Source organism: Nicotiana sylvestris, chromosome 1 (assembly GCF_000393655.2).
Source record: "Nicotiana sylvestris chromosome 1, ASM39365v2, whole genome shotgun sequence".
NCBI classification, from domain to species: Eukaryota; Viridiplantae; Streptophyta; class Magnoliopsida; order Solanales; family Solanaceae; genus Nicotiana; species Nicotiana sylvestris.
Window position 1 is genome coordinate 62,094,577 of NC_091057.1, and position 26,655 is coordinate 62,121,231.

Here is a 26,655-nt window from a genome sequence, read left to right on the forward strand (position 1 = left end):
TGATTTCTGTCTTGATTTGATGTATAATCTCGAGTTATGGGTGTGTTGAAGGACCATTCATGTTGTTTAATTGTGGAGTGAAGTAGATTTTTCATGACTTGTTGATGAGTTCAGAATCAGGAAGACTATGGAAGGGTATAAAAATATGTCAGTTTGAGGCTAAGCATGTGGGTTATCTCCTGCGGGGTGTCCTGAGGTTGTGTGATTCCTATGTAGTGCTGTTGAAAGTCCTCTTTTACTAGTGAATTATATATAGTGAAATTTGGGTCTGGGATCTCTTATGAGAGTTGGATTGACTGTTACAAGGGTGAATACGAGATTTGCAGATGATTTGAAATAGTAGATAATTTGTGTTGCGTGAACTTATGAAGGATTCAGTTGAATTTCACTACAGTATTATAGCAGCAATGGTGTATGGATATTGTAGGTTATCAGATGCTTTACTCCTTGGCTTTTAGCCAAGTGGTGAAATATAACTTGCGTTATGTAGTAAACCAGCAAGAAAACAACCACTATTATTTTTAGCCCCACGGTGGACGCCAAACTATTTACCTTGAAAATGGTAATTACAATTAGATTTGGTTTTATGGTTCTAAAAATACGTAATTTATTTTTATGCTAGTTGTTAGGCAGTAGATGTTAAGTATGAGACTAGAAAATAAGATGAGGGTTTGAAGGTAGTATGTTAAGCAAACCGAGTGGCCGGGATTCAGGGCCTCGAGCTGGCCTATACGGGGCCTCGAGGTCGAGCTGGGTGCTAGGTTGTGACCGGCCGATGAAGGTCTAACAATTGTAAGAGCTTTGATAAGATCTCTCTATGATCAATAATGAGTGATAAATGAAGAATAATTAATGAAACACAATAAATGTAAGCAATAAATATAAGTAATAGAATCAAGGGAGAGTATGTTTAAGTTAGAGAGCAGAGAGTGTTCTTTGTATATTCAATGTGTTGTCTGTCTTACAAAATAATAATGATCCCCTTTATATATGAGGAAGAATCCCAACATAGTACAAAATGTATTTATTTCAAAGATAGATGGCTGGTACAACCATTTAATTCCACGGTACGGGCTCATACTAGCCTAATAGATTTGGTCAGCCTAAATCACGTGCCTTGGGAACTTTCCGTTTTTCCATCATAACTACCGATCTATACAAACCCGAGGTCTAATGTTGATAACTCCTCGGGTTTAAAACTCGACCATTGTCTCGAGCCTTTGGAAACGTGCCTACGAAGCATCATAATGACCATAAAATCGGACATTCTGATTTTTAGCGCATACATTTGGCTTGAAATGGCAAAAGTTGAAATTTTGAAAGTTTGATCGGGAGTGAAATTTTGAAAATATGGGTTGGATTTCGATTGTGGAAGTTGGAGAAGGTCTGTAATATCAAATGTGACTTGTGTGCAAAATTTGATGTCAATCGGACGTGATTTGATAGGATTCGACATCAGTTGTGGAAGTTTGAAGTTTCAAGTTCATCGATTTTGAATTGAGGTGTTATTCGTCGTTTCGATGTTTTTAGGTTTTTTTTGAGGCCTCGATTAAGACCGTATTATGTTATGGGACTTGTTGGTATGTTTGGACATGGTCCCGAGGGGCTCGGGCATGTTTCGGATTGATTTCGGAGCATTTCGGCTAAGGTTTATTACTGTTGGTTCTGGTGTGACCACACTTGTGGCTGGTTTGTGCAGGTGCGGTGGTCACAAAAGCGACAGTAGAGCCGCAGAAGTGGTGAGTGGCGTAGAAGCAAATGTTATTGGCGCTCCTATGCGTGCGCAAAAGCAAGGGAGATCCAAGATGCGGAAGGGCTAGTCTCCATGGGCTTCGCAGATGCGGGACATCATTCGTAGAAGCGGAGGCCGCAGATGCGACATTTTAACCGCAAATGCAAAATAGTTGGGCAGATTATAAAAATCAAGGTTTTGGTTCTTTCTTCATATTTTGAGATGTGGGACTCGTATTGAGGCGATTTTTGAAGCAAATTTTATCACAAGGATTGGGGTAAGTGTTCTCTACTCAATTTTGATTATATTTCATGAATCTATCTTCATTTTTGGCAATTGGTTGATGAATTTTAAAGAGATATTGGGAGTTTTGGCCTAAAGTTTCATAATATGAGTTTTTGAGTTTTGAACACCGGTTTAGAGTTGTATTTGAGTGAAACTAATACGGTTGGACTCGTAATTGAATGGGTTGTCAGATTTTGTGAGTTTTGTCGGGTTTCGAGGTGCAGGCCCGGGTGTGATTTTTGGCCGGATTTGGGATTTTATTTAGAGTTCGATATTTATCATTTAGAATTGTTTACTTAGGCTTTATCTGATGTATTTGAGTTACTTTTGACTAGTTTTGAGCCGTTCGGAGGTCTCTACGTGTGAGATGGCATTCTTGGAGCATCGCTTAGCTTGCTCGATATTTGGAATTGGCTTGTTTAAGATAAGTAACTCTTCTAAACTTAGTGCTGAGGGTATGAAACCCCGAATTATGTGCTATGTGATTGGTGTTGAGGTGACGTGCGTGTGGGCGTGCACCCTGTGAATAGTGACTCCATTGTCTTCATGGTACTGTATAATGGCCCTACTTTGTTGATATCTGCATTTTCACCATGTTATAAAGTAATTGAGCTGTACATCATGCTAGATATCATGTTTAGGCTCTATACTGATATTGTTGGGACCCATAGTGATCATTTTTTGCTGTCATCTCATTGATTTTATTAATATTCCGTACTCGGTCATATTCACACATTCATATCATATCTCAGTCTCCGTTTCTACTTATTGATACATCATATCATTATTCCGGGCGAGTTTTCATGATATTGTGAGCCCGTGGGTGAGACTGGCGAGATTTATGACTGAGTGAGGCCGAAAGCCTGATTATGAGTGATAGTTATGGGATCGGGCTGCACGTCGCAGCGGTTATTCTGATTTATGATAGCGCTTGGGCTGAAGGAGACCTTCAGGGGTCTGTACACAACCCCAATAAGCGGGGTTGATTATATTAAGGGATGGATCTTTCCTGGACTTGGAGATGGATCTTGTCCATGTGGCTGGATTGGCCTTTGATCGATACTAACGACTGATAGTCAGTGATATATATATATTCTAGAATGGATCTTTCCTGGGCCGTATGAGCTATATACAGTTCCTAGTGGTTGAGAATTTATATATACCTAGAGATGGATCTTCTCTATGGGGCCGGATTGGCTTTCATCAGTACTGAGTGACTGATGATTAATAGTGTATATATTCCGGGATAGATCTCTCCTGGGCCGTATGAGCCATATACAGTACCGAGTAGTTGAACATTTTTGAGAGGAGAGTGTGAGTTCATGTTTTATCTCTGGAATACATGGCATAGGCATGCATACATAACATACATGCATAGATATGCATTCTTCCTCATACTGTACGGTATCACATCGTTCATGATTTCTTTTACACACATTGATATGTGGGCATAGAGAGGTATTTCACGCTTTCCATTTGGAAAGAAAATAAAACATCTTATTGATTGTGGGAAGGATTTTTGAAAAAATTATAGTTTTCAAACTATCTCATATTTTTCGACAATTTCGATAAAGGATTTGGGTTTTCAGCGGAACTTTTTTCGAAAAATTGTGAAGAAGCTGAGCATTTTATTTCTGAGTTGCTTCCTTATTTATGTGCTCTACATTGTTATAAATTGTTGTTGGCTATTGGTGTTGGTCCGACCATGTTCCAGTTTGTCACTACTTTCAACCTAAGGTTAGGTTTATTATTTATTGATTACACGGGGTCAGTTGTACTAATTTCGGATGCCGATTGTAAACACTGAAACTTTAGCAGATCAAGATAAATCCTAAATTCAAGATGACTCTTGAAATATTAGGAGTCTATTAGGGTTACTTGGTGGCTAATCCACCCAAACCCTAATTTATGCCTATAAATAAGACTACATATGTCCTTCAAAGACAATCTCAACAATTCCATAAACTCTCGGAATATGCACAAAGAGATCAAATATAAGATCTCCAAAATTCCATGAAACTCTTGGAATATTCATTAAGAGATCAAAGACATGTCAAATATGTCTTGCTTAAAATCCTACGTTTGAGAAATACGCTGCTAAGGCCCTCGAATCACGTAGAATAAATCTGAGGGAAGAATCAAGGGATAAATAGAGTTGTAACCTGTAATGTTTATCAATAAAATCCTTTTTTTCTTCATAGTTGTTTGTGATTGTAGTTTTATTTTTCTCTGCATAAATTTGTTGCAAACAAAATTGGCACGCCTAGTGGGATCAGTTCTGCCCTTCATCTCTTCCTCCTGCAAATCGAAAACTACAAGTTTCAAGATTATCTGTTATGATGGTCGGGTACTTCAAGTCTTGTCTTTAAGTTTCAGCAAGCCTACACCTCGACAAACCTTGAAGTAGGGGGCATTTGTAAACACTGAAACTTTAGCAGATCAAGATAAATCCTAAATTCAAGACGACTCTTAAAATATTAAGAGTCTATTAGGGTTACTTGGTGGCTAATTCACCCAAACCCTAATTTATGCCTATAAATAAGGCTACATATGTCCTTCAAAGACAATCTTAGCAATTCCATAAACTCCTAGAATATGCACAAAGAGATCAAATATGAGATCTCCGAAATTCCATGAAACTCTTGGAATATTCATTAAGAGATCAAAGACATGTCAAATATGTCTTGCTTAAAATCCTATGTTTGAGAAATACGCCGCTAAGGCCCTCAAATCACGTAGACCTTTCTTGTGCTGAATGTATAGTATCAGCGGCTTTCCAAGTATATGGGCTGCCAAAACTGGAGGCTTCACCAAGTAGGATTTAATGCTCTCAAAGACATTGCTACACGCTTGGTCCCATTTGAAAGGGACACCTTTCTTCATAAGGTGATTGAATGGTTGGCACCTCCTAGCTAGGTTTGAGATGAATCTTCTAATATATGCTAGCTTTCCTTGCAGACTTTTCAATTCATGAATATTGTAGGGCTCGGGCATTTTCAAAATGGCGTCTTGACTTGATCAATTTTGATCCCTCGATGTCGAACAATGAAACCAAGGAACTTTCCGGAAGTAACTGCAAAGGCGCATTTCAATGGGTTCATCCTAAGTTGGTACCTCCGGAGCAATTCAAACACCATTCTCAAGTCTTTCAAGTGGTCGCCCTTCTCTCTTGATTTTACCACCAAGTCATCAACATAGCATTCGACATTTTTGTTGAGAAGATCGTCAAAAATATTTTGCATAGCCCTTTGGTAAGTAACACCCGCATTTTTCAAGCCAAAATGCATTACCTTGTAACAATAAATACCCTTGGGGGTACGGAATGCAGTAAGCTTTTTATCTTTTGGCGCCATGCGAATTTGGTTATATCCTAATGAACCATCCATAAATAACATTGCCTTGTACTCAGTAGTAGCATCGATCATCAGATCTGGAATGGAAAGCGGGAACTCATCTTTCAGACATGCATTGTTAAGATCCCTAAAGTCAACGCACACTCGAATCTAGCCGTTTTTCTTCCTTACAGGGGACAATACTTGAAACCCATGTTGGGTATTTAACTTCACGAATAAAGCCAGTTTCGATGAGCTTGTTAACTTCGGTTTCAATCAAGGGAACCAAGTCCGGCCTAAAATTCCTTTGAGCTTGTTTAACAGGGCGAGCACCATTTTTGATTGCAAGGTGATGGACTGCTACTTTCGGGTCCAAGCTAGGCATCTCTTTGTAACTCCAAGTGAAGACGCCCCTAAACTCCTTGAGTAACTCAATATAAGTGCTTTTCATCAGCTTCTAGTAAAGCACTTAGGTAGGTGGGTCTTGGTTCTTCATCGGTGCCAAGGTTAACATTTTTTAAGGCATCAACTGTTGTCTTCACTCCTTCTTCAAGTTCAGGTGGAGCATCCTTCGCATCTTCATCTTCTTGAGGGCCCCCATTGTTGAAGGATATGTGATAACATGGTGAAACATCCTCCAATTTTGCATTATCCTCCATTGAAGATGGATCGACATTCTCGACTTGTACAGTAACATGATACGAAGAACCCACACTTTCTTCATCTTCGTCACGTTCCTTAGTGTAGACCACATTATATGGCTTTACCTTCAGTACCTTTTTACATGAAACCACAAGTTTTGTTTGTCGCCTCATTCTAGAAGGAACCAAACTTTGGAAATCCTTAGAGATCTCCTGGATTTTGGGTGAAACGGGTGTCCTTATGCTTTGAAAATTTCTCCGAAACTTGTTCCCCTTCTTTAATGGACCCAATCTTTCAAATACAGAGGTCCTCACAGGTGATTTTCTAAGTCGATCAAAGACAGAAGGCTTGTTAGAAGTGAATGATTCATCTTCTACAGTGATATAATTGCTGCTCGCCCTTCTTATTGAGATGCACACTGGTGACAATTGCTTGTATCCCAAACCTTCATGTGGTTGCCTCATTGCAGCTTCTGATGGGATCTTCCGTAACTTTGATGGCTCATTGGGATTGTATCCAGCTTTTGCAAATAGCTTGTAAGCGTTAGGGTCAAAACCTTCATCTGTTCGCTTTATAGGGAGTGCCACATTATGCAAACGATTTTGGGCTACAAACCCTACAAGCAGCTTCGAGGACAACTTTACTGCCTCAATTCGTTTTACCGGAAGAGTTAACTCCTTTAGCGTGTTAGTTTGGAGATTAGATGATTCACCATCGTCTTTCTTCCTTTTAGGGACATATTGGAGCGCATGACTCACTTTCTTGCCATAAGACGCAATACCCCCTCTATGAGATTTATTCGCGTTGGGTTGTACCTCCCCGGTAACATCTTTGACTCTACCAGTAGTCACTTCGGCTATTTTAGTTGTGGGCTCGTCAATTTTGCTTTTTATGACATCATTGACTTTTAGCTCCTTCACAATGCGGTTCTTCAAGTAGAACTTTGCATCGGCGAAGTGTGACTCTACCTCGGTGAATGGCTCATCATCAGCAACTATCTTTTTCTCGACTTCACCCTCATAGTATTTTAAACATTGATGGTAGGTAGATGGAACTACTTTATTCTCATGTATCCAAGGCCTCCCAAGCAAAACATTGTATGAAGTCTTCGCATAGATCACATGCAGCCATGCACTTGATTGCATATCTTCAATAGTGATTCCCAGCCTGATCGCACCTATGGCTCTTTGCCCCCCTTGGTTGAATCTTTGAGTATCACACGACTTTCTGAGAGTTCGTTCATGGGAATACCAAGTTCTTTCACAACGTGGATTGGCAAAATGTTCACTGAGGATCCTCTATCAACTAAAATTCAATTTACCCTTTCATTGTGCATATAGCCAACCATGTACAATGGGCGGTTATGAGGAGTGTCACTTAGCAAAAGATCGTCATTTGTGAACGTGACCTTTTCTTCACAAGCATTAACTTCTTGAGGAGTGGACTTGATGAGCTTTTCCGAAGATAGTGCCAATGGTAGGTCATCACTCTTTTCTTCCCCTTTGTCAGCATGGAAACAAGAGGCATCAATGCCCTCACGGGAAATCTTCATACGGAACCAAATTGGTAAGAACTCCTCCAAGGTCACTGGATGTCTCGGCTTTTGAGGATGGTGCACCTCCACTTTTGCTTTATTCAAATACTTAACTGGATTCCATCTCCTTGGTATTTTTACCATCATTTTCCTTGTTAGTTGCTCGATTGATTCTTTTCGTGGGCTCCTTTTGTGGCGTCTACGGCGAGTCACCAATGTCCAACCTTCATCATCATCATGGTGGTCTACTTCGAGTTTGTTATTCTCCAGTAATTCTTCTTTTTTGATTTGTTTTAAACTACATAACTCATCTAGACTGAATGAGCCAAAGGTGATAGAAAATTGGTTCACACTTCCCTTCTCATATTCAAGCACGATCTTCTTTTCATGGGCCAAGTCCATAACTTTGTCCTTGAAGACAAAGCACTTCTCCAAAGGGTGGCTTACAAGTCAATGATATTTGCAGTAATTTGGGTCATTCATTTTCCCAACGTCATTTGGTCGCTTCATTTCTGGAAGCACAATAAGTTTTAACTCGAGATGTTCTTCAAAAATGGCTGGCACATCAGAATTCAGAAATGGGTACTCCTTCTCTTGAATTTCTTTTAGAGTCAACCTTCCACTTGGCTTATCTTGAAAAGAAGTGGATTTCGTACTCTGCTTCTTTCTCACCTTCGTTGTGAACTTCACAGGTGATGTGTTGACATTCATAGCTTCTTTGCTTTCAGACTTGGGTACGAACTTGCCCCACTTCGTGACTTCTTGCTTGTCATTCCCTTTGCGAGGTTCATAGACGGGCAGCCTTTCATTTCCAGCGGAGGCCATGCTCAATTCCATGTCATGAGCACGAGTTGCAAGTTCTTCAAATGTGTTGATACCTTGCAAGATGTAGCACATTCCCCAATACATGCCTTGGATGCACATCTCTATGCCTAAAGCTTCACTAAGCCTGTCTTTGCAATTGAGGCTTGCATTCCTCCAATGATTGATAAAGTCGATAATTGGTTCCCCTTTTCATTGACGAGTATTTGTAAGTTCTATCATACTCACAGTACGTCTCGTACTATAAAAGCGATTGAGGAACTTGCTCTAGTTGATCCCAGCTATCGATAGATCCAGCCTCGAGGATCGTGTACAGTCAAAAGCATTTCTTTTTAGCGAGCGGACAAACTGCTTGATGAGGTAATATCCATAAGTCCCAGCACTATTGCATGTCTCCACGAAGTGCGCCACATGTTGTTTTGGGTTACCTTTACCATCAAACTGTTGAAACTTTGGAGGTTGATAGCCAACAGGCATCTTCAACATATCGACCCTTGCAGTGTACAACTTTGCATATGTAAGGGAGGATTTGGCAACAACTTCATATTTGTTCTTAATGATTGCTTCAATGAACTCCTTCAGTTGATCGATTGGAATCATCCCTTCAGATGAGACAGGGATAGCCTTAGTGGATTCTACTTGTCTTGGGGGAGAGTCACTCTCTAGAACTTTTGGAAGCTTGCCAGGTGCATGGGTGGATTCTTCTTCCATCAAGATTCCCACCCTGTCTGTTAGCTTGTCAATTCTAGCCTCTTGATTTTGCATGCATTTGGTCAAGTCAGCGATTGCTTTCGTCAAGTTTGCCAACTGCTCCTCCATAGATGAAGTGTTTGTCACCATGGCTTGCATGATTGTCGTGGACGACGGAGAGTAGCATGGATTTTCATATAGATTGATCCTTGATTGACTCAAGCTATATGGTGTAAGTGGGGAGGATTCATCACTTAAAGCATCATTATCTTCCTTCACAGCAGAGTGCTTGTATCTGGAGAGTTCAAGCAGAGCAAGCATTTTCTTGATCTTTTCAGCAACATCGCTTCCTCATTCAGATGCGTTTGTGGAAGATCTTGCTCCTTTTGAGGATAAAGATTCGAAAATAGGGGTTGATGCGGACGACATGGGGTGCTTATTGTCCTAAAGAGCTCATTTTGCTCTTCGTAACTAGTTCGAAGCTTCCAAAGGTAACATCGTGGATGCTTTCCACATCAACATAGAACGTGGAGTTAGCAGCCGTGGTGAAAGTTGAACAGGAGTTGATTTTCTTTAAAGCCATTTCAATGTTCTCGGACTTTGGTGATTGAAAAGTTGAGATGAGAGGTAGAGATTGTCCTACTGGGCGTGCCAGAATTTGTAGACAATAAATTGCATCGAGAAATTAAAAATCAAGACCGAAAAATATCGCAACAATCGTAGTATTTTATTTCAAATATTTGAGTGTTACAATCTCTATGATTCTTCTGATTCTTCTTTCCAATAGCAAATCAAGGGCCTTTGAGCTTGATCTTGAATATGTGTTGCTACGAACGATGATCTTGTTCTTGAGCTTTAGCTTGATTGCTTGAACTTGACCTTGATTTGTTCTTCGTTCTTGAGCTTGCACTTGATTTGTTCTTCATTCTTGAGCTTGAACTTGATTGCTTGAAGCTTGAAACTTGTAGAGAAATTTGCGGCGTTTGATCCACGAGCTCTCTCTTGCTTCTTGTTATAACTTCTGGTGTCTTTTCTGGGTTATGAAGACCCCTATTTATAGTTGTGGAAGGGAGGAGTTATAATAAGAACAAACTCTTTCCGACCAATCAAATTGAAGTGTGACATGGTCGCATTTGATTGGCCAGAACATGTCATTTGCACACGTGGCACAGTTTATTGGTCTTTTAATTTGACTTGGCATGCCTTGTCATTTTGACATATGACATGATCATATTGGCTCTTCTATTTGAGTTGGCGTGCCACGTCATTTGACACGTGGCACCAAACTAGGCCTTTAGAAAGATGACATCTTGGGCTTAATGACGTTGGCTCATCACTTTAGCCCAATTAAATGGGCTAGCCCAATGGATTAAGGCTTATTTATTTAACCCATATATATTGGACTTATATAATTAATAATTATATTAGCCCATAATATTTTAGTTGGACTAGATTATCTTGAATTTAAAATGCAATGCAAATTATTTTATGGATTTAAATCAAATAAATTTTTCATGCCTATACCGATGTTGCTGTGTTCGACGGGAGCTGGATTGGAGATGTACCTGCGTCCCTGTTGTAGCTGCATCTTGTTCATGGTAGCCTTAGATTTTAAAACACTGTTTATGTACTTTTCAAACAGAAGGTGTATTTAGTTCATACCAGCTTGTAAACTCTATTCTTAGAAACTCATGATTTGTACTACCAGTCCTTGGGAAATGTATAAGATTCAGAAAATTCCTTTGTTTAATTGTTTTACTAATATTATTGGAATTGGATAGTTATTAGTTGACTTATCTAGCGGGTTGGGTTAGGTGCCATCACGACTAGTGGATTATGGGTCGTGATATTTGGTCTTTAAATTTAATAACCCGACACAATTAGTTTGGTTTGATAATTGCAAAATTCGAACCAACCCGACCTATGTACACTGGAGGAGCTAGGTGAACTCTTACATGTACATTACTACAGAAAAAGTATATTCATGTAGGAGTGGATGTAAAACTTTACCTTATAGGAGTACTGGTATATTACTATATGAAACGAAAAATGAACATATTCATATAGCTATGTGCTCTGTCTCTGAGTGCAATGAAAATTGTGCATATATTATCCCATCATTAGAAATTCATTTAATTTCTCTTTTTTCCTTTATCTTTAGCAGGTTATGATGATTATTTCACTTGCTAATATTCCTTTCGGTGATTAGAATATGTCATTTGGATGTCCTGTTCTTGCTGTTCTGGTCCACAAAAAGAAAACAGAATGGACATTTCCCTAGCAAACTACTGTCACCCCCTTAAAAGATAATAATAATAAACATCTTTCCTTGTAAAGTTAAACAGAAAAATAGTACAATGGGAGAGGAACTAAAAATCAGGATTTGCTTCAGCACAACACATTGCATATGCGTCATGTATTGCGTATAAAGAAAATAAATTAAGAAAAAGAAGAAGGATAGGGAAAGTAAGGAAAATATTTGATTATACCATTTGATTAGTAGTACATTTTAAGATAACGAATATTCTGTCAATTAACTAACCATTAACTAGATCATATCTATTGAAATTTTGGGCCAAAGTCATCAGTAAACAGTTGTTTATATATTTAAAATATATCTTCTTATAAACTTTCTAGGATTTGCTTTAGAATTCAAACTTTTGAAATACGCACGTCTTGAATCATATGGTCAAAGAAAGGAAAACTCCATTGTAATTAATTAATAGTGCAAAAATACGCATATCTCCAAACATCTCTTTCAATTATATCATGTAGCATCTTTTTAATCCTAAAAGATGATCTCTATCTTGAGGTACAAACTTATCGTTTAGAACATTAGTGAACTTTCACATGCGATGGTATTAACGTGCTTCTGTCTTGCATAAAAATTCAACCGAGACATGTAATTCTATTTTAATTTTCCAGGAATGCTAAGAGTACGATGATTAGTTATTTATGATAAGGTTCCACTTAATAAGAATTCATGGGTAGCAGTTAGGAGGAAATATAATTCCAATTTATGTGACAGTGTTTGACTTGGCACATAATTTAAAAAAAAAAAATATTTAAAGCTTGTGATCTAGCACATATCACAGATTATCTCATTAAGGGTAAACTAAGAAGTTTAAAGTTAAACTGTTTCTAAATAAAGAAGTATGATATTCTTTTTGGAACAAACTAAAAAGAAAATATGCAAACATAAATGGGGACTGATGAAGTATTATGTTAGAATGACTTGCGTTAGTAGAGAGAATGAGTTGTTGCCTTTTTATATGATCTCAGCTCATGAACTAAATTTAAAATTAAATAAGTCGGAAGCCGTTTTTTTTTACATGCTATCAAAGTCAAACCTACACTTATTCTTGTTTCACCTAAATTTGGGCTCATATATCATATCGTTCGTGCTTCGAGTGGTCATCATAGGACATGCAACGAGAATGGGAGGAGGGGCTGTTGAATGTTTTTGCATTGGTTGAAGGATAAAGTTGTTAATTACTTACTCCCTCTGTTCCAGTTTATGTGAATTTTATTTCCTTTTTTGTTCGTTCTAAAAAGAATGACCCCTTTGTAAATTTGGTAACAATTTAGCTTAAACTTACAATTCTACCCTTAATGAGAAGCTTTTATAATCACACAAATACTCTGGCCCCTTTTTGACTTGTTTAGGACCACAAATTCCAAAAGTCTTCATTTTTCCTTAAACTCCGTGCCCAATCAAACATGTTCACATAAATTGGAACGGAGGGAGTACATGATTTTGGATAATTTTATTTAACTTTCTGGTCGACTCAAATTGAAGTTGAAATTCTTTTACAAACGTTAGTGTCGGTTCGGTTTGATGCTTGTAAGGCACATATCGATGTCAATTCCGAGTACCGATTGAAAAATGAAAAATTGAATGAGATGACATACTAAGTCAAATCAAGGAAACAAAGTCGAAAACGAAAGCCTCTACGCTTCTTGATTTTGTTGAGTTGGCAAATAAGACTCATTGTCATAGCTGCCCCAAGTTTGCACGTAATTAATCATCACCATTTTCTGTATTTTTCTCAACTATATAAACTTCATCATTTTTCTCTATTTTGACACCAATCACAGATCAATTATTTTTCTATAGTAATCATGGCTTCTTCTTGTTTACATGCCATTCTTTTATGCTCTCTTCTTTTCATTACTTCAATCACGGCCCAAAACCAAACTTCTTTCCGTCCCAAAGGCCTAATTCTCCCAATCACAAAAGATGCTTCAACTCTCCAATATCTCACCCAAATCCAACAAAGAACACCTCTTGTCCCTGTAAGTTTAACTCTTGATCTTGGTGGCCAATTTTTATGGGTTGACTGTGACCAAGGTTATGTCTCCTCCTCTTATAAACCTGCGCGGTGTCGCTCCGCCCAGTGTTCATTAGCCGGAGCTGGCGGCTGTGGACAATGCTTTTCTCCACCTAAACCAGGCTGCAATAATGACACATGCGGCCTACTTCCTGATAACACTGTCACTCGAACCGCCACCAGTGGAGAATTAGCTTCTGATACTGTGCAAGTGCAATCTTCTAATGGTAAAAATCCTGGAAGAAATGTAAGTGACAAAGATTTTCTTTTCGTTTGTGGCTCTACATTTCTTTTAGAAGGACTTGCTACTGGTGTTAAAGGTATGGCTGGTCTTGGTAGGACAAGAATATCTCTTCCTTCGCAATTCTCAGCTGAATTTAGCTTCCCTAGAAAATTTGCTGTTTGTTTGAGCTCTTCAACCAACTCAAAGGGTGTTGTACTTTTTGGAGATGGACCTTATTCTTTCCTTCCTAATAGGGAATTCTCAAATAATGATTTTTCCTACACTCCACTTTTTATCAATCCAGTAAGTACAGCTTCAGCTTTTTCCTCAGGAGAACCCTCTTCTGAATACTTTATTGGAGTAAAATCCATCAAGATTAACCAAAAAGTTGTCCCAATAAACACAACTTTGTTGTCAATTGACAACCAAGGTGTTGGTGGAACTAAGATTAGCACAGTCAATCCTTACACCATTTTGGAAACTTCAATATACAATGCTGTTACAAATTTCTTTGTCAAGGAACTTGTCAACATTACTAGAGTTGCATCCGTGGCACCATTTGGGGCTTGTTTTGATTCAAGAAACATTGTAAGTACAAGAGTTGGACCAGCTGTACCCTCCATTGATCTTGTTTTGCAAAATGAGAATGTTTTTTGGACGATTTTTGGAGCAAACTCGATGGTACAAGTGAGTGAAAATGTTTTGTGCCTTGGGTTTGTGGATGGAGGTGTTAATACAAGGACTTCTATTGTGATTGGAGGATACACAATTGAGGATAATCTTTTGCAGTTTGATCTTGCAAGATCAAGATTAGGATTCATATCTTCAATTCTATTCCGACAAACTACATGTCCCGATTTTAACTTCACTTCAATTGCTTAGGTGGTGTGGACTGAAGTTGTTTGTATTTTGATTCTTAATAATGGTCTAAGTATGCCTTTTGAAATAATTTGTAATAAGTGGACCTCTCCTCCTTAAATAAGAGGTCCTACTTAGCTCGCGTAGTAGTGCGCCAGATAAGATTTCATGTAATTTGTGCGTTGAAAACTTTGTTAAATTGGGTGTGGATAATGCATATACATTTTTTCAATTTTTTTTTTTCTCTTTTTCAAATTTTAGATAACTATTGAGATTTTTATGGTTTCCCCTTCTAACTAGACTCATAGTCCTTTTATTCATCAACTGGCCTTTTCTCTTTGCAATTGTGGTTTAATATCTCAACTAATTCAGCTTATCTCCTTGCAATGACACTTCATGATCGTATATGGGGATGCAGATCGAACAATTCGGTGAAAAAGACTAGTACAAATATCACAACATATATAACTTAATTGACTAATTTTATATGAGTTTTATACGAGAATAAAATAGCTCCTAGAGATATTTATTGTACGTAGAAGGTTGTACAAATAAAACGACCGAACCGACAAATTAAGTCAAACCAAAGGAAAAAGGGCCATGGTTTGATGTTGGAAATGAAAAAATCGGTCATTATTAGGTTTAGTTTGGTATTAACCAAACAAAAGTCAAACCAACACCAAATCAAACAGATATTATATGACTATCATTAAAAAAAAAAATAGAGATAATTAAGAGACCCCCCATCACGTTTCCCTCTATTACTGTAACGACCCGGTCAGTCGTTTCGAGAGTTATAGTCTCGTTCCCCAATTTCTGCTCCTTTTGTGTTCTACAGCTATTATATGACTTACGGGATAGTTGGTTCGGGTCCAGAGTGATTTCAGAGTAAATTGAGATACTTAGTCTCGTAATTGAAAACTTAAGTTGGAAAAGTTGACCGAAGCGCGTCTGTTAGGTGATTTTGGACTTAGAAGCGCGTTCGGATTGTGATTTGAAGGTCCGTAGTAGAATTAGGCTTGAAATGGTGAAAATTAAAATTTCGAAAAGTTTGACCAGGAGTGGACCTTTTGATATCTGGGTCGGATTAGATTTTCAGAAGTTGGAGTAAGTTCGTCGGGTCATTTGTGTCTTTTGTGCAAAATTTAAGGTCAATCAGACGTGATTTGATATGTTTCGGCGCCATTTGTAGAATTTGGAAATTTTAAAGTTCATTAGGCTTGAATCCATGTGTAATTCGTGTTTTTGATGTTGTTTGAGGTGATTTGAGGATTTGACCAAGTTCGTATGATGTATTAAGACGTGTTGGTACGTTTGATTGATGTTCCGGGGGCCTCAGGTTGATTTCGGGTGGTTAACGGACTTGGAATGGAAGTTGAGGAATTGCTGAAGTTTGGTCTTTTGCTGGTGTGATCGCACCTGCGAGGGTATTGGCCGCAGGTGCGGTAGGTGGAGCGCAGGTGCGGAAAGGGTGGAGACCAGCAGAAGTCGCAGGTGATATGGTTTCTCCGCACATGCGATAGCGCAGATATGGACCAGTTGTCGCAGGAGTGGAGGCAACTGGAGTTAGTAGTTTTTGCAGGAGCGCTCATTTTTCCGCACAAGCAGGCGCGCAGGTGCGAGCCCAGGATCTGCAGGTACGGAAATGCCTGGGCAGAACCTATATAAGCGAGGTTCCGAGATATTTGGCCATTTCTAACGTTTTGAGCTCAGATTTTGGAGGTGTTTGAGAAGTTTTTGACGAGATTATTGAGGTAAGCTCCTTATGTTCATTTTCTTCAATAATAATATTTCCCCTCTGATTTTTCACCTGGTTGGTGTATTTTTGAGTTGCAATTTGGGGGTTTGAGGCTAGTGATTTGGAGAGTAAATTTTAAGGATTTGAATAACCATTTGGTGTCGAATTTTGATAAATTTGGTATGGTTAGACTCGTGGGTAAATGGGATTTCGAGTTTTGTGACTTTTGTTGGATTTCGAGATGTGGGCTCGGGGACTGGGTTTGAGTCGATTTCGGATTTTGCTATATTGATTACATTGTACTATTTGTGGATAAATTCAGGACGTTTGGAGATCGATTTAAAAGGCAAAGGCATTTTGGAGTAAATTTTTGCCCGGATTGAGGTAAGTAACATATTCAAACTTAGTTTTGAGAGTTCGAAACCCCGGATTATGTGTTATGTGATTGGTATTGAGGTGACGCACATGCCAAGTGACGGGCGTGCGGGTGTGCACCTTGAGAATTGTGACCTGGTCGATTCCATGGCACTATATAATGGTTCTATCTTGTTGATATCTGTATTTTCATCATGTGATAAAGTAATTAAGCTGTCGATCATGCTAGATATTATGCTTAAGCTTTATGCCATTACTGTCACAACGGTTTTTTTTGTTTTCATCTTACTGATTTCATTAATATTTCGTGCTTAGTCATATTCATTTATTTCATATCATATCTCAGTCTCAGTTGTTAGTTATTGATACATCATATCATTGTTTTTGGGCTAGCTTCGTGACATTGTGAGCCCGTGTGTGAGACTGGAGAGATTGATGACCGAGTGAGGCCGCAGGACTGATTGTAAGTGACAGTTGTGGGATCGTGTTGCACGCTGCAACGGTTATACTGATTTATGATAGTGCTTGGGCTGAAGAAGCCCCTCCGGAGTCTATACACCCCAGTGAGCACGGTTGATATTATTAAGGGATGGATCTTCCTTGGACACGGATCTTGTCCGAAGCATTACATACCTGGAAATGGATCTTCTCCACGGGCTGGATTGGCGCTACTCAGTACTGGGTGACTAATGGTCAGTGATGTATATATTCCGCGATGGATCTTCCCTGGGCTGTATGGGCCATATACAGTACCGAGTGATTGAGCATTAGAGAGTATGAGCACATGAGGCTGTTAGTATGGTGCATCACAAAAAGCATGTGCATTGGTATGTAGAAGTAGAAGAGTTATATTCTTCACATCGTTCAGATTTGATCTATTTTTCCTGTTTTGAGCTATCTATTTAACTTGAAAGCATGCCTACGTTTCTACAATGTTATTTCTATTTTGAACTGTGGCTGTTGAGTTCGTCACTACCTTTCAATCCAAAGGTTGGACTTGTTACTTGCTGAGTTGGTTGTACTCACATTATACCATGTACCTCGTGTGCAGATCCAGGTGCTTCTAGTCACAGCGAATGCTGATTGATGAGTCAGGATTCAGAGACTATCGAGGTAGCTGCATGGCGTTCGCAGGCCTTGACTCTCCTTCATTATGTCTACCTGTATTTCAGTTCTTGTTTCCCTAGACATTGTAGTAGACTATATTTTGGTATAGATGTTCATGTATTCTGTGATACCCCGGTTTTGGGATAGATTGTATCGTATATTCGGATTATTTCTTTTTCAAAATGGCTTTTTCTTAAATATTAATTGCTTCCGTCCTTATTTTTCAATATTTTTACTGTGTTGAGATATTGAGTAGTGGCTTGCCTAGAACCACGATAGGCGCCATCACGGCGGTTAGTTTTGGATCGTGATAAGTTGGTATCAGAGCCTAGGTTATATAGGTCTCACGATTCATGAGCATGCTTAGTAGAGTCTTGCGGATCGGTACAGAGACGTCTGTACTTATCTTTGAGAGGCTGCAGAACCCTTAAGAAATTTCACATTCTTTAATTCTTGTCGTGCGAATCTATTAATTCTGGTAACTAAACTTCTGTTATTATATTCTCTCATAGATGTGAGGACCCGTAATACTAGGGAGGATGTACAGCCACCAGTACCACCAGTCAGGGCCACGAGGGGCCGAGGTCGCGGTAGGGGCAGAGGTGTAGCTCACACAGCAGCTATGACAGCACATGCAGATCTACTAGTTGCCCTAGTTTAGGAGCAAGTCCCAGTTATGGATGAGCATGTAGGGCCATCTCAGGCACCAACTGTGCCCATCGTGATTCCAGGCCTTCAGGAGGCCTTAGCTGAGATTTTGACCGTATGCACCTGTATTGCTCAGGCGGTCTCTATTCCGATCGCAACAACCACTTCTCAGGCCGGGGGAGGTACTTAGACTCTCACCTCCCATACATCCGAGCAGGTGATGCATGGACTTCAGACACCGAGGGCACTACCAGCCCAGCCGGTGGCAGCTTCTCAGGCCCATATGGTTCTTGTTACGATTGATGATGAGCAGCAGAGACTAGAGAGGTTTGGTAGACTCCAGCCTCAATATTTCAGCGGGGTAGAGTCGGAGGATGCCCAGAGTTTCTTGGACAGATGTCAGAGGATTCTCCGTATAATAGATATTCTGGAGACCAGTAGGGTCTCGGTCACTACTTTTCAGTTTACTGGAGCTGCCTTCAATTATTGGGAGACTTATAAGAGGCGTAGGGCAGTCGGTGTAGCGCCACTTATATGGTAGGAGTTTTGCGTTCTCTTCTTGGAGAAGTACGTGCCGCAGTCTCATAAAGAGGAGCTGTGCCGACAATTTGAGCTATTACGTTAGAACAATATGACTGTGATGCAGTACGAGATAAGGTTTTCTGAGTTAGCCCGTCATGCAGTTTGGTTGGTCCCCACTGACAGGGACAGAATCAGGAGGTTCATCGATGGTCTCACATTTCAACTATGAGTGCTTATGACAAGAGAGAGGGTGTTTGGTGCTACTTTCGATGATGTTATTGACATAACTCGGCAGAAAGAGCTGGTTTGCAGCCAAGAGCAGATTGAGAGGGATGCCAAGAGGTCTCGTGGATTAGGTAGTTTTAGTGGTGTTCCTTCTAGAGGTCAGTTCTACCACGACAGGGGTCATCCCTATAGGCATGCTCAGACAACTCATCTAGTTCACCATGGTTCATCATCTAGCCATGGTTCATACAGTTCTCAGCAGGGTCACCCATCTCTCAATGCCCTTCCAGCTCAGAGTTCTTCTCATGCACCATCAACTCAGGGTTCATCTATGTCGGGTCCTTCTAGTAGTTGTCCCGGTACTCGGAGCTCCCTTCAGTCCCCATCGCCATTTGCAGGGAGAGGTTGCTTTGAGTAAGGAGATTTGGGTCATATCAAGAGGCATTGTCCCCGCCTCTCAGGAGGTTCAGCTCAACAGAGAAGTTAGCCTACGATTTAGCACCAGTTACTTCACCACCCGCCCAGCCAGCTCGGGGTGGAGCTCATCCACCTAAGAGTCTCCCTATAGGGGGAGACTGATTAGATAGTGGCCAAGCCCGATTCTATGCAATCCTTGCTAGACCAGATGTTATTGCTTCAGACACAATGATTATAGGTATTGTCTCAGTATGTCACCTAGATACTTCTGTATTATTTGACCCTTGTTCTACCTATTCATATGTATCTTTGTATTTTGTTCATTATCTATATATGCCCCGCGAGTCTTTAGCTTCATCTGTTCATGTATCTACGCTGGTGGGCGATACTATTATTGTGATCGTGTGTACCGGTCGTGTGTAGTGACTATTAGAGGATTGGAGACTAGAGTTGATCACATTACTGCTTAGTATTGTTAATTTTGATATGATATTGAGTATGGATTGGTTGTCTCCATGCCATGCTACTTTGGACTGTCACGCTAAGACTGTAACGTTGGTGATGCCGGGGTTGCCACGAATTGAGTGGATAGGTTCTTTATACTATGTTTTCAGCAGAGTGATTTCATACTTGAAGACCCAACGGATGGTTGGGAAGAGTTGTTTATCTTATTTGGCCTTTGTGAGGGATGTTAATGCTGATACCCCTACTATTGATTCTATTCCGGTGGTGCGAGAAATTCCGTTTCCTGCAGACTTGCCGGGAATGCCACTCGACAAGGATATTGACTTTGGCATTGACTTGGTGCTGGGTACTCAACCCATTTCTATTCCTTCATACTGTATGGCACTGGCTGAGTTGAAGGAGTTGAGTGAGCAGCTTCAAGAACTCCTTGAGAAGGGGTTTATTAGGCCTAGTGTGTCACCTTGGGGTGTACCGGTTCTATTTGTAAAGAAGAAGGATGACACTATGAGAATGTGCATTGATTATAGGCAGTTGAACAAAGTCATAATCAAGAACAAGTATCCTTTACCGCGTATTGGTGATCTATTTGACCAGCTTCAGGGAGCGAGGGTGCTCTCCAAGATTGATTTGAGGTATGGGTATCACCAGTTGAAGATTCGGGACTCAGATATTCTTAAGACAACTTTCAGGACCTGTTATTGTCATTATGAGTTCCTTGTAATGTCTTTTGGGCTGACCAACGCCCCAGTAGTGTTCATGCATATGATAAACAATGTATTTTAGCCTTATCTCGACTCATTTGTTATTGTATTCATTGACGATATCCTTGTGTACTCTCGTAGCCAGGAGGAGCATGCCCAACATTTGAGGATTGTGTTGCAGTGGTTGAGGGAGGAGAAACTTTATGCCAAGTTCTCCAAGTGTGAGTTTTGGCTCAGTTCAGTGGCGTTCTTAGGGCACGTGGTGTCCCGTAAGGATATTCAGGTGGATCCGAAGAAGATAAAGGCGGTTTAGAGTTGGCCGAGATCGTCCTCGTCTACGGAGATTCAGAGCTTTTTTAGTTTGGCTGGTTATTACCGTCGGTTCGTGCAAGGTTTCTCGTCTATTGCATCGCCCTTAACCAATTTGACCCAAAAGGGTGCTCCTTTCAGGTGGTCGGATGAGTGTGAGGAAAGAGTTCAGAAGCTCAAGACTGCCTCGAGCATCTCCAGTTCTAGTTCTACCATCAACTTTCGCATCTTATACATTATATTGTTATGCTTCTCGAATCGGTATTATGTTTTGATGCAGGAGGGTAGAGTGATTGCTTATGCTTTGCGCCAATTGAAGTCTCATGAGAAGAACTACCCTGTTCATGATTTGGAGTTGGTTGCCATTGTTCATGCGTTGAAGATTTAGAGACACTATCTCTATGGTGTGTCTCGTGAGGTATTCACTGATCATCATAGCCTCCAGCACTTGTTCAAATAGAAGGATCTCAATTTGATGCAACAAAGGTGGTTGGAGCTGCTAAAGGACTATGATATTACTATTCTGTATCATTCGGGAAAGGCCAATGTGGTGGCCAATGCCTTGAGTAGGAAGGCAGTGAGTATGGGTAGTCTTGCATTCATTCCTGTTGGTGAGAGACCTCTTGGAGTTGATGTTCAGGCCTTGGCCAACCAGTTCGTGAGATTAAATATTTCAGAGCCCAGTCGGGTTCTAGTATGTGTGGTATCTCCGTCTTCCTTATTTGATTGTATCAGAGAGCGCCAGTATGATGATCCTCATTTGCTTGTCCTCAAGGACAAGGTTCAGCACGGTAATGCCAGAGATGCGACTATTGAAGATGATAGGGTGTTGAGGATGCAAGGCTGGATTTGTGTGCCCAATGTAGATGGGCTATGGGAGTTGATTCTTGAGGAGGCCCACATGTCGCGGTATTCCATCCATCCGGGTGCCGCGAAGATGTTCCAGGACCTAAGGCAGCACTATTGGTGGAGGAAAATGAAGAAATATATAGTTGGGTTTGTAGCTCAGTATCTCAACTATCAGCAGGTAAAATATGAGCAACACAGACCGGGTGGATTGCTTCAAAGGATAGATATCCTAGAGTAGAAATGGGAGTGGATCACCATGGATTTCGTAGTTAGGCTCCCACGGACTTCGAGTCAACTCGATGCTATTTGGGTGATTGTGGATCGGCTGACCAAGTCCGCACTCTTCATTCTAGTGGGTACTACTTATTCTTTAGATCGGTTGGTTGAGATTTACATTAGAGAGATTGTTTACCTTCACGGTGTGCCAGTTTCCATCATTTCGGATAGAGGCACATAGTTTAAATCGCATCTTTGGAGAGCTGTGCAGCGAGGGTTGGGCACTCAGGTGGAGTTGAGCACAACATTTCACCCTCAGGTATTGAAGGACATGCTACGCGCTTGAGTCATTAATTTTTGGGGTTCATAGGACCAGTTTTTGTCACTCACGGTGTTTGCTTACAATAACAGTTATCAGTCGAGCATTCAGATGGCTCCATATGAGGCTTTGTATAGGAGGCGGTGTAGATCTCTAGTGGGTTGGTTTGAGCCTGGTGAGGCTTGGCTATTGGGTACTGACTTATTTCAGGATGCATTGGACAAGGTGAAATTTATTCAGGAGCGGCTTCACATGACGCAATCTAGAAAAAAGAGATATGCCGATAGGAAGGTCCGTGATGTGACTTACATGGTTAGGGAGAAGGTTCTGTTGAAAGTTTTGCTCATGAAGGGTGTTATGAGGTTCGGGAAGAAGGGAAAGTTGAGCCCTCAGCTCATTGGGCCTTTTAAGGTACTTTAGAGGATTGGGTAGGTGGCTTACAAGCTTGCCTTGCCACCTAGCTTGTCGAGTGTGCATCAAGTATTTCATGTTTCTATGCTTCGGAAGTATATCGGCGATCCGTCTCATGTTTTGGATTCCAGCACGGTTCAATTGGATGGTAATTTGACTTGTGATGTAGAGCCGGTTGCCATTTTGAACTGGCAGGTTCGAAAGTTGAGGTCAAAGGATATAGCTTCTGTGAAGGTGCAATGGAGAGGTCAGCCTGTGGAGGAGGCTACATGGGAGACCAAGCGGGAGATGCGGAGCAGATATCAACACCTATTTGTGACTCCAGGTATGTTTCTAGACCAGTTTAAGGATGAACGTCTATTTAAGAGGGGAAATATGTAATGACCTGGCTGGTCGTTTCGAGAGTTGCAGCCCCGTTCCCCCATTTTTTACTACTTTTGTGTTCTACAGATGTTATATGACTTACCGGGTTAGTTGGTTTCGGTCCGGAGTGATTTCAGAGTGAATTGAGACACTTAGTCTTCACTTTCTTCTATATCTACAATTCTTGGGGTCATGGGATCATTTGTGATTTTTGTACAAAATTTGAGGTCAATCGAACTTGATTTGGTAGGTTTCAGCGTCGTTCGTAGAATTTGGAAATTTCAAAGTTCATTAAGCATGAATCCGTGTGTAATTTGTGTTTTTGATGTTGTTTGAGGTGATTTGAGGATTCAACTAAGTTCGTATGATGTTTTAAGACGTGTTGGTATGTTTGGTTGAGGTCCCGAGGGCCTCGGGTTGATTTCGGGTGGTTAATGAACTTGGAATGGAAGTTGAGGAATTGCTGAAGTTTGGCCTTTTGCTGGTGTGATCGCACCTACAAGGGTATTAGCCGCATGTGCGGCAGGTGGAGCGCAAGTGCGGAAAGGGGTGGAGACCAGCAGAGGTTGCAGTTACGATGGTTTCTCCGCACCTGCTACAGCGCAGATACGGACCAGTGGTCGCAGGAGCGGAGGCAACCGAAGTTAGTAGTTTTCGCAGGAGCACTCATCTTTCCACACAAGCGGGCGCACAGGTGCGAGCCCGGGCTCCACAGGTGCGGAAATGCCTAGGCAGAACCTATTTAAGCGAGGTTCTGAGATTTTTGGCCATTTCTAACGTTTTGAGCTCGGATTTTGGAGGTTTTTGAAGAGATTATTGAGGTAAGCTCCTTGTGTTAATTTTTCTTCAATAATGATGTTTCCCCAATGATTTTCCACCTAGTTGGTGTATTTTTGAGGTGCAATTTGGGAATTTAAGGCTACGATTTGGAGAGTGAATTTTGGGATTTTGAATGACCATTTGGTGTTGGATTTTTATAAATTTGGTATGGTTAGACTCGTGGGTGAATGGGCTTTCGGGTTTTATAACTTTTATTGGATTTCGAGACATGGGCCTATGAGCCGGGTTTGAGTCGATTTCGGATTTTTGCTATAATTTCATATTTTTCTTGTGGAATTGATTATTTTAGCCTATATTGATTGCATTGTACTGCTTGTGGATTGATTCGAGATGTTTGAAGCCCGATTTGAGAGGCAAAGGCATTTTGGAGTAGAGTTTGGACTGGATTGAGATTAGTAACACTTTCTAACTTGGCTCTGATGGTTCGAAACCCCATAATATGTGTTATATGATTGGTATTAAGGTGACACACATGCCAAGTGATGGGCGTGCGGGTGTACACCGTGAAAATTGTGACCTAGTCAATTCCATGGCACTATATAGTGGTTCCATCTTGTTGATATCCGTGTTTTCATCTTGTGATAAAGTAATGGAGTTGTCGATCATGCTAGATATCATGTTTAGGCTTTATGCCGTTATTGTTGGGACCCAAAGCGGTCGTTTCTTGCTGTCATCTTACTAATTTCATTGATATTTCGTACTTAGTCATATTCATTTATTTCATATCATATCTCAGTCTCAGTTGTTAGTTATTGATACATTATATCCTTATTTTCGGGCTAGTTTTATGACATTGTGAGCCCATGTGTGAGACTGAAGAGATTGATGACCGAGTAAGGCCGAGAGCCTGATTGTAAGTGACAGTTATGGGATCGGGCTGCATGCCGCAGCGGTTATACTAATTTGTGATAGCGCTTGGGATGAAGGATCCCCTCCGGAGTCTGTACACACCCCAGTAAGTACGGTTGATATTATTGAGGGATGGATCTTCCCTGGACATAGATCTTGTCCGAAGTATTAGATATCTGGAGATGGATCTTCTCCACGGGCTGGATTGGCTCTACTCGGTACTAGGTGACTAATGGTCAGTGATGTATATATTTCGGGATGGATCTTCCCAAGGCCGTATGAGCTATATACAGTACCGAATGATTGAGCATTTGAGAGTGTGAGCACATGAGACTGTTAGCATAGTGCATCACATACAACAAGTGCATTGGCATGTAGAAGTAGAAGAGTTATATTCTTTACATCATTCAGATTTGATCTATTTTTTTGTTTTGAGCTATCTATTTAACTTGAAAGCTTGCCTACGTTTATGCACTGTTATTTCTATTTTGAACTGCGACGGTTGAGTTCGTCACTACCTTTCAGTCCAAAGATTGGACTTGTTACTTACTGAGTTGGTTGTACTCACGTTATACCCAGCACCTCGTGTGCAGGTCCAGGTGCTTCTGGTCACGGCGGCTGCTGATTGAGGAGTCAGGATTCAGAGACTATCGAGGTAGCTACATGGCGTTCGCAGGCCTTGACTCCTTCATTATCTCTATCTTTATTTCAGTTTTTATTTTCCTAGACATTGTAGTAGACAGTATTTTGGTACAGATACTCACGTACTCTGTGACACCTCGGTTTTGGGGTAGATTGTATCGTATATTCGGATTATTTCTGCTTCAAAAAGACTTTTTCTCAAATATTAAATGCTTCCGTCCTTATTTTTCAATGTTTTTACTGTGTTGAGATGTTGAGTAGTGGCTTGCCTAGTACCACGATAGGCACCATCACGATAGTTGGTTTGGGTCTTGACAATTACATTAACTTCCCTTGTGGTTTATGATATTATTTTTACCTTCCTTATTTTTAGTTTATTATAATAATTATTTATTATATTTATCATTAATCTAATTTTTTTTGATGTGATTAATTTTCCCTTTTCTAATATCTAATCTTTTGTTTGATTAATTAAGTTTGCCTAAAGACAATATGGAGCAGGACACAATTGTAACCAATCGCCGTCGACGTTGGTTGTTTTGAAGCTAAAGAAGATCCATCGAGTTGCTGAAGATAGTCTTCCCGACGACGATGATGAAGACCTGTGGCAGAGCTAGAGAATTAGTAAATGGTACGGATAAATCCAATAGTTTTTGCTTAGATTTTGTATTTCTATTAGAAAATTGAGTAGCTATGCATAAATATTTAATTTTAAATCAAATGGCAAGTTCAAAATTCATAAACTTCAAATCCTGACTTCGCCTTTGATGAAGATGCTCGTCCATGGCTCTAAATAATTTTATTAGTTCCTGATGGTAGTTAGAGTTGTCAATATTGGTAGGGCGGGGTTAGCCTAACCCAGCCCACGTGGGGTTTAGCAATTGACGGGCTGAGCTAGACTAGCTCACCATTTTTATGGACTTTATAATGGTTAGCCCACCCTAGCCTTATGTGGGTTGCAGGCCTCACGGTCTGGCCCATTATTTTTTAAAATATAATTTTGTATTTTTTCTTTAAGTTCTAACTAAAAAAAGGATAAATATTTAAAAGTTAAAAAATATCTTATTGGAAAAGTTAAAACTTAATCACTTTTTATATTGTTCCACTATATCACAATAAACACTAAAAATATAAAAGATAAGACTATATTCATTCAGTAAAAGTCAAAACTCAAAACAAACAAATTCAAGAGAATATCCATGACGCTTAT

At 40.2% G+C, this 26,655-nt stretch overlaps 2 protein-coding genes across 2 annotated transcripts; both read left to right on the plus strand.

Annotated features, from left to right (window-relative positions):
* Positions 1 to 13,032: 13,032 nt before the first annotated feature.
* LOC104210168 (probable aspartic proteinase GIP2) lies at positions 13,033 to 14,681 on the plus strand. The gene has a single exon (XM_009758987.2). It carries the CDS (start codon positions 13,160 to 13,162, stop codon positions 14,471 to 14,473), a length of 1,314 nt encoding a protein of 437 aa, XP_009757289.1. The 5' UTR covers positions 13,033 to 13,159; the 3' UTR covers positions 14,474 to 14,681.
* Positions 14,682 to 20,126: 5,445 nt separating this feature from the next.
* On the plus strand, positions 20,127 to 26,062 carry LOC138870449 (uncharacterized). The gene is made up of 6 exons (XM_070148253.1): positions 20,127 to 20,383; positions 20,474 to 20,578; positions 21,692 to 21,983; positions 22,551 to 22,751; positions 22,947 to 23,076; positions 25,947 to 26,062. The coding sequence occupies exons 1-6, from the start codon at positions 20,127 to 20,129 to the stop codon at positions 26,060 to 26,062; spliced, it is 1,101 nt and encodes a 366-aa protein (XP_070004354.1).
* Positions 26,063 to 26,655: the final 593 nt, after the last annotated feature.

What these genes read in the sequence shown, in the direction of transcription:
- LOC104210168 (XM_009758987.2), top strand. Translation starts at nt 13,160, where the DNA reads ATGGCTTCTTCTTGTTTACATGCCATTCTTTTATGCTCTCTTCTTTTC.
- LOC138870449 (XM_070148253.1), top strand. Translation starts at nt 20,127, where the DNA reads ATGGTTGGGAAGAGTTGTTTATCTTATTTGGCCTTTGTGAGGGATGTT. An exon ending in CAAGAACTCCTTGAGAAGGG is followed by an intron (nt 20,384 to 20,473) that starts GTTTATTAGGCC and finishes CATTGATTATAG; the next exon opens with GCAGTTGAACAAAGTCATAA. An exon ending in ACACCTATTTGTGACTCCAG is followed by an intron (nt 23,077 to 25,946) that starts GTATGTTTCTAG and finishes AATATGGAGCAG; the next exon opens with GACACAATTGTAACCAATCG.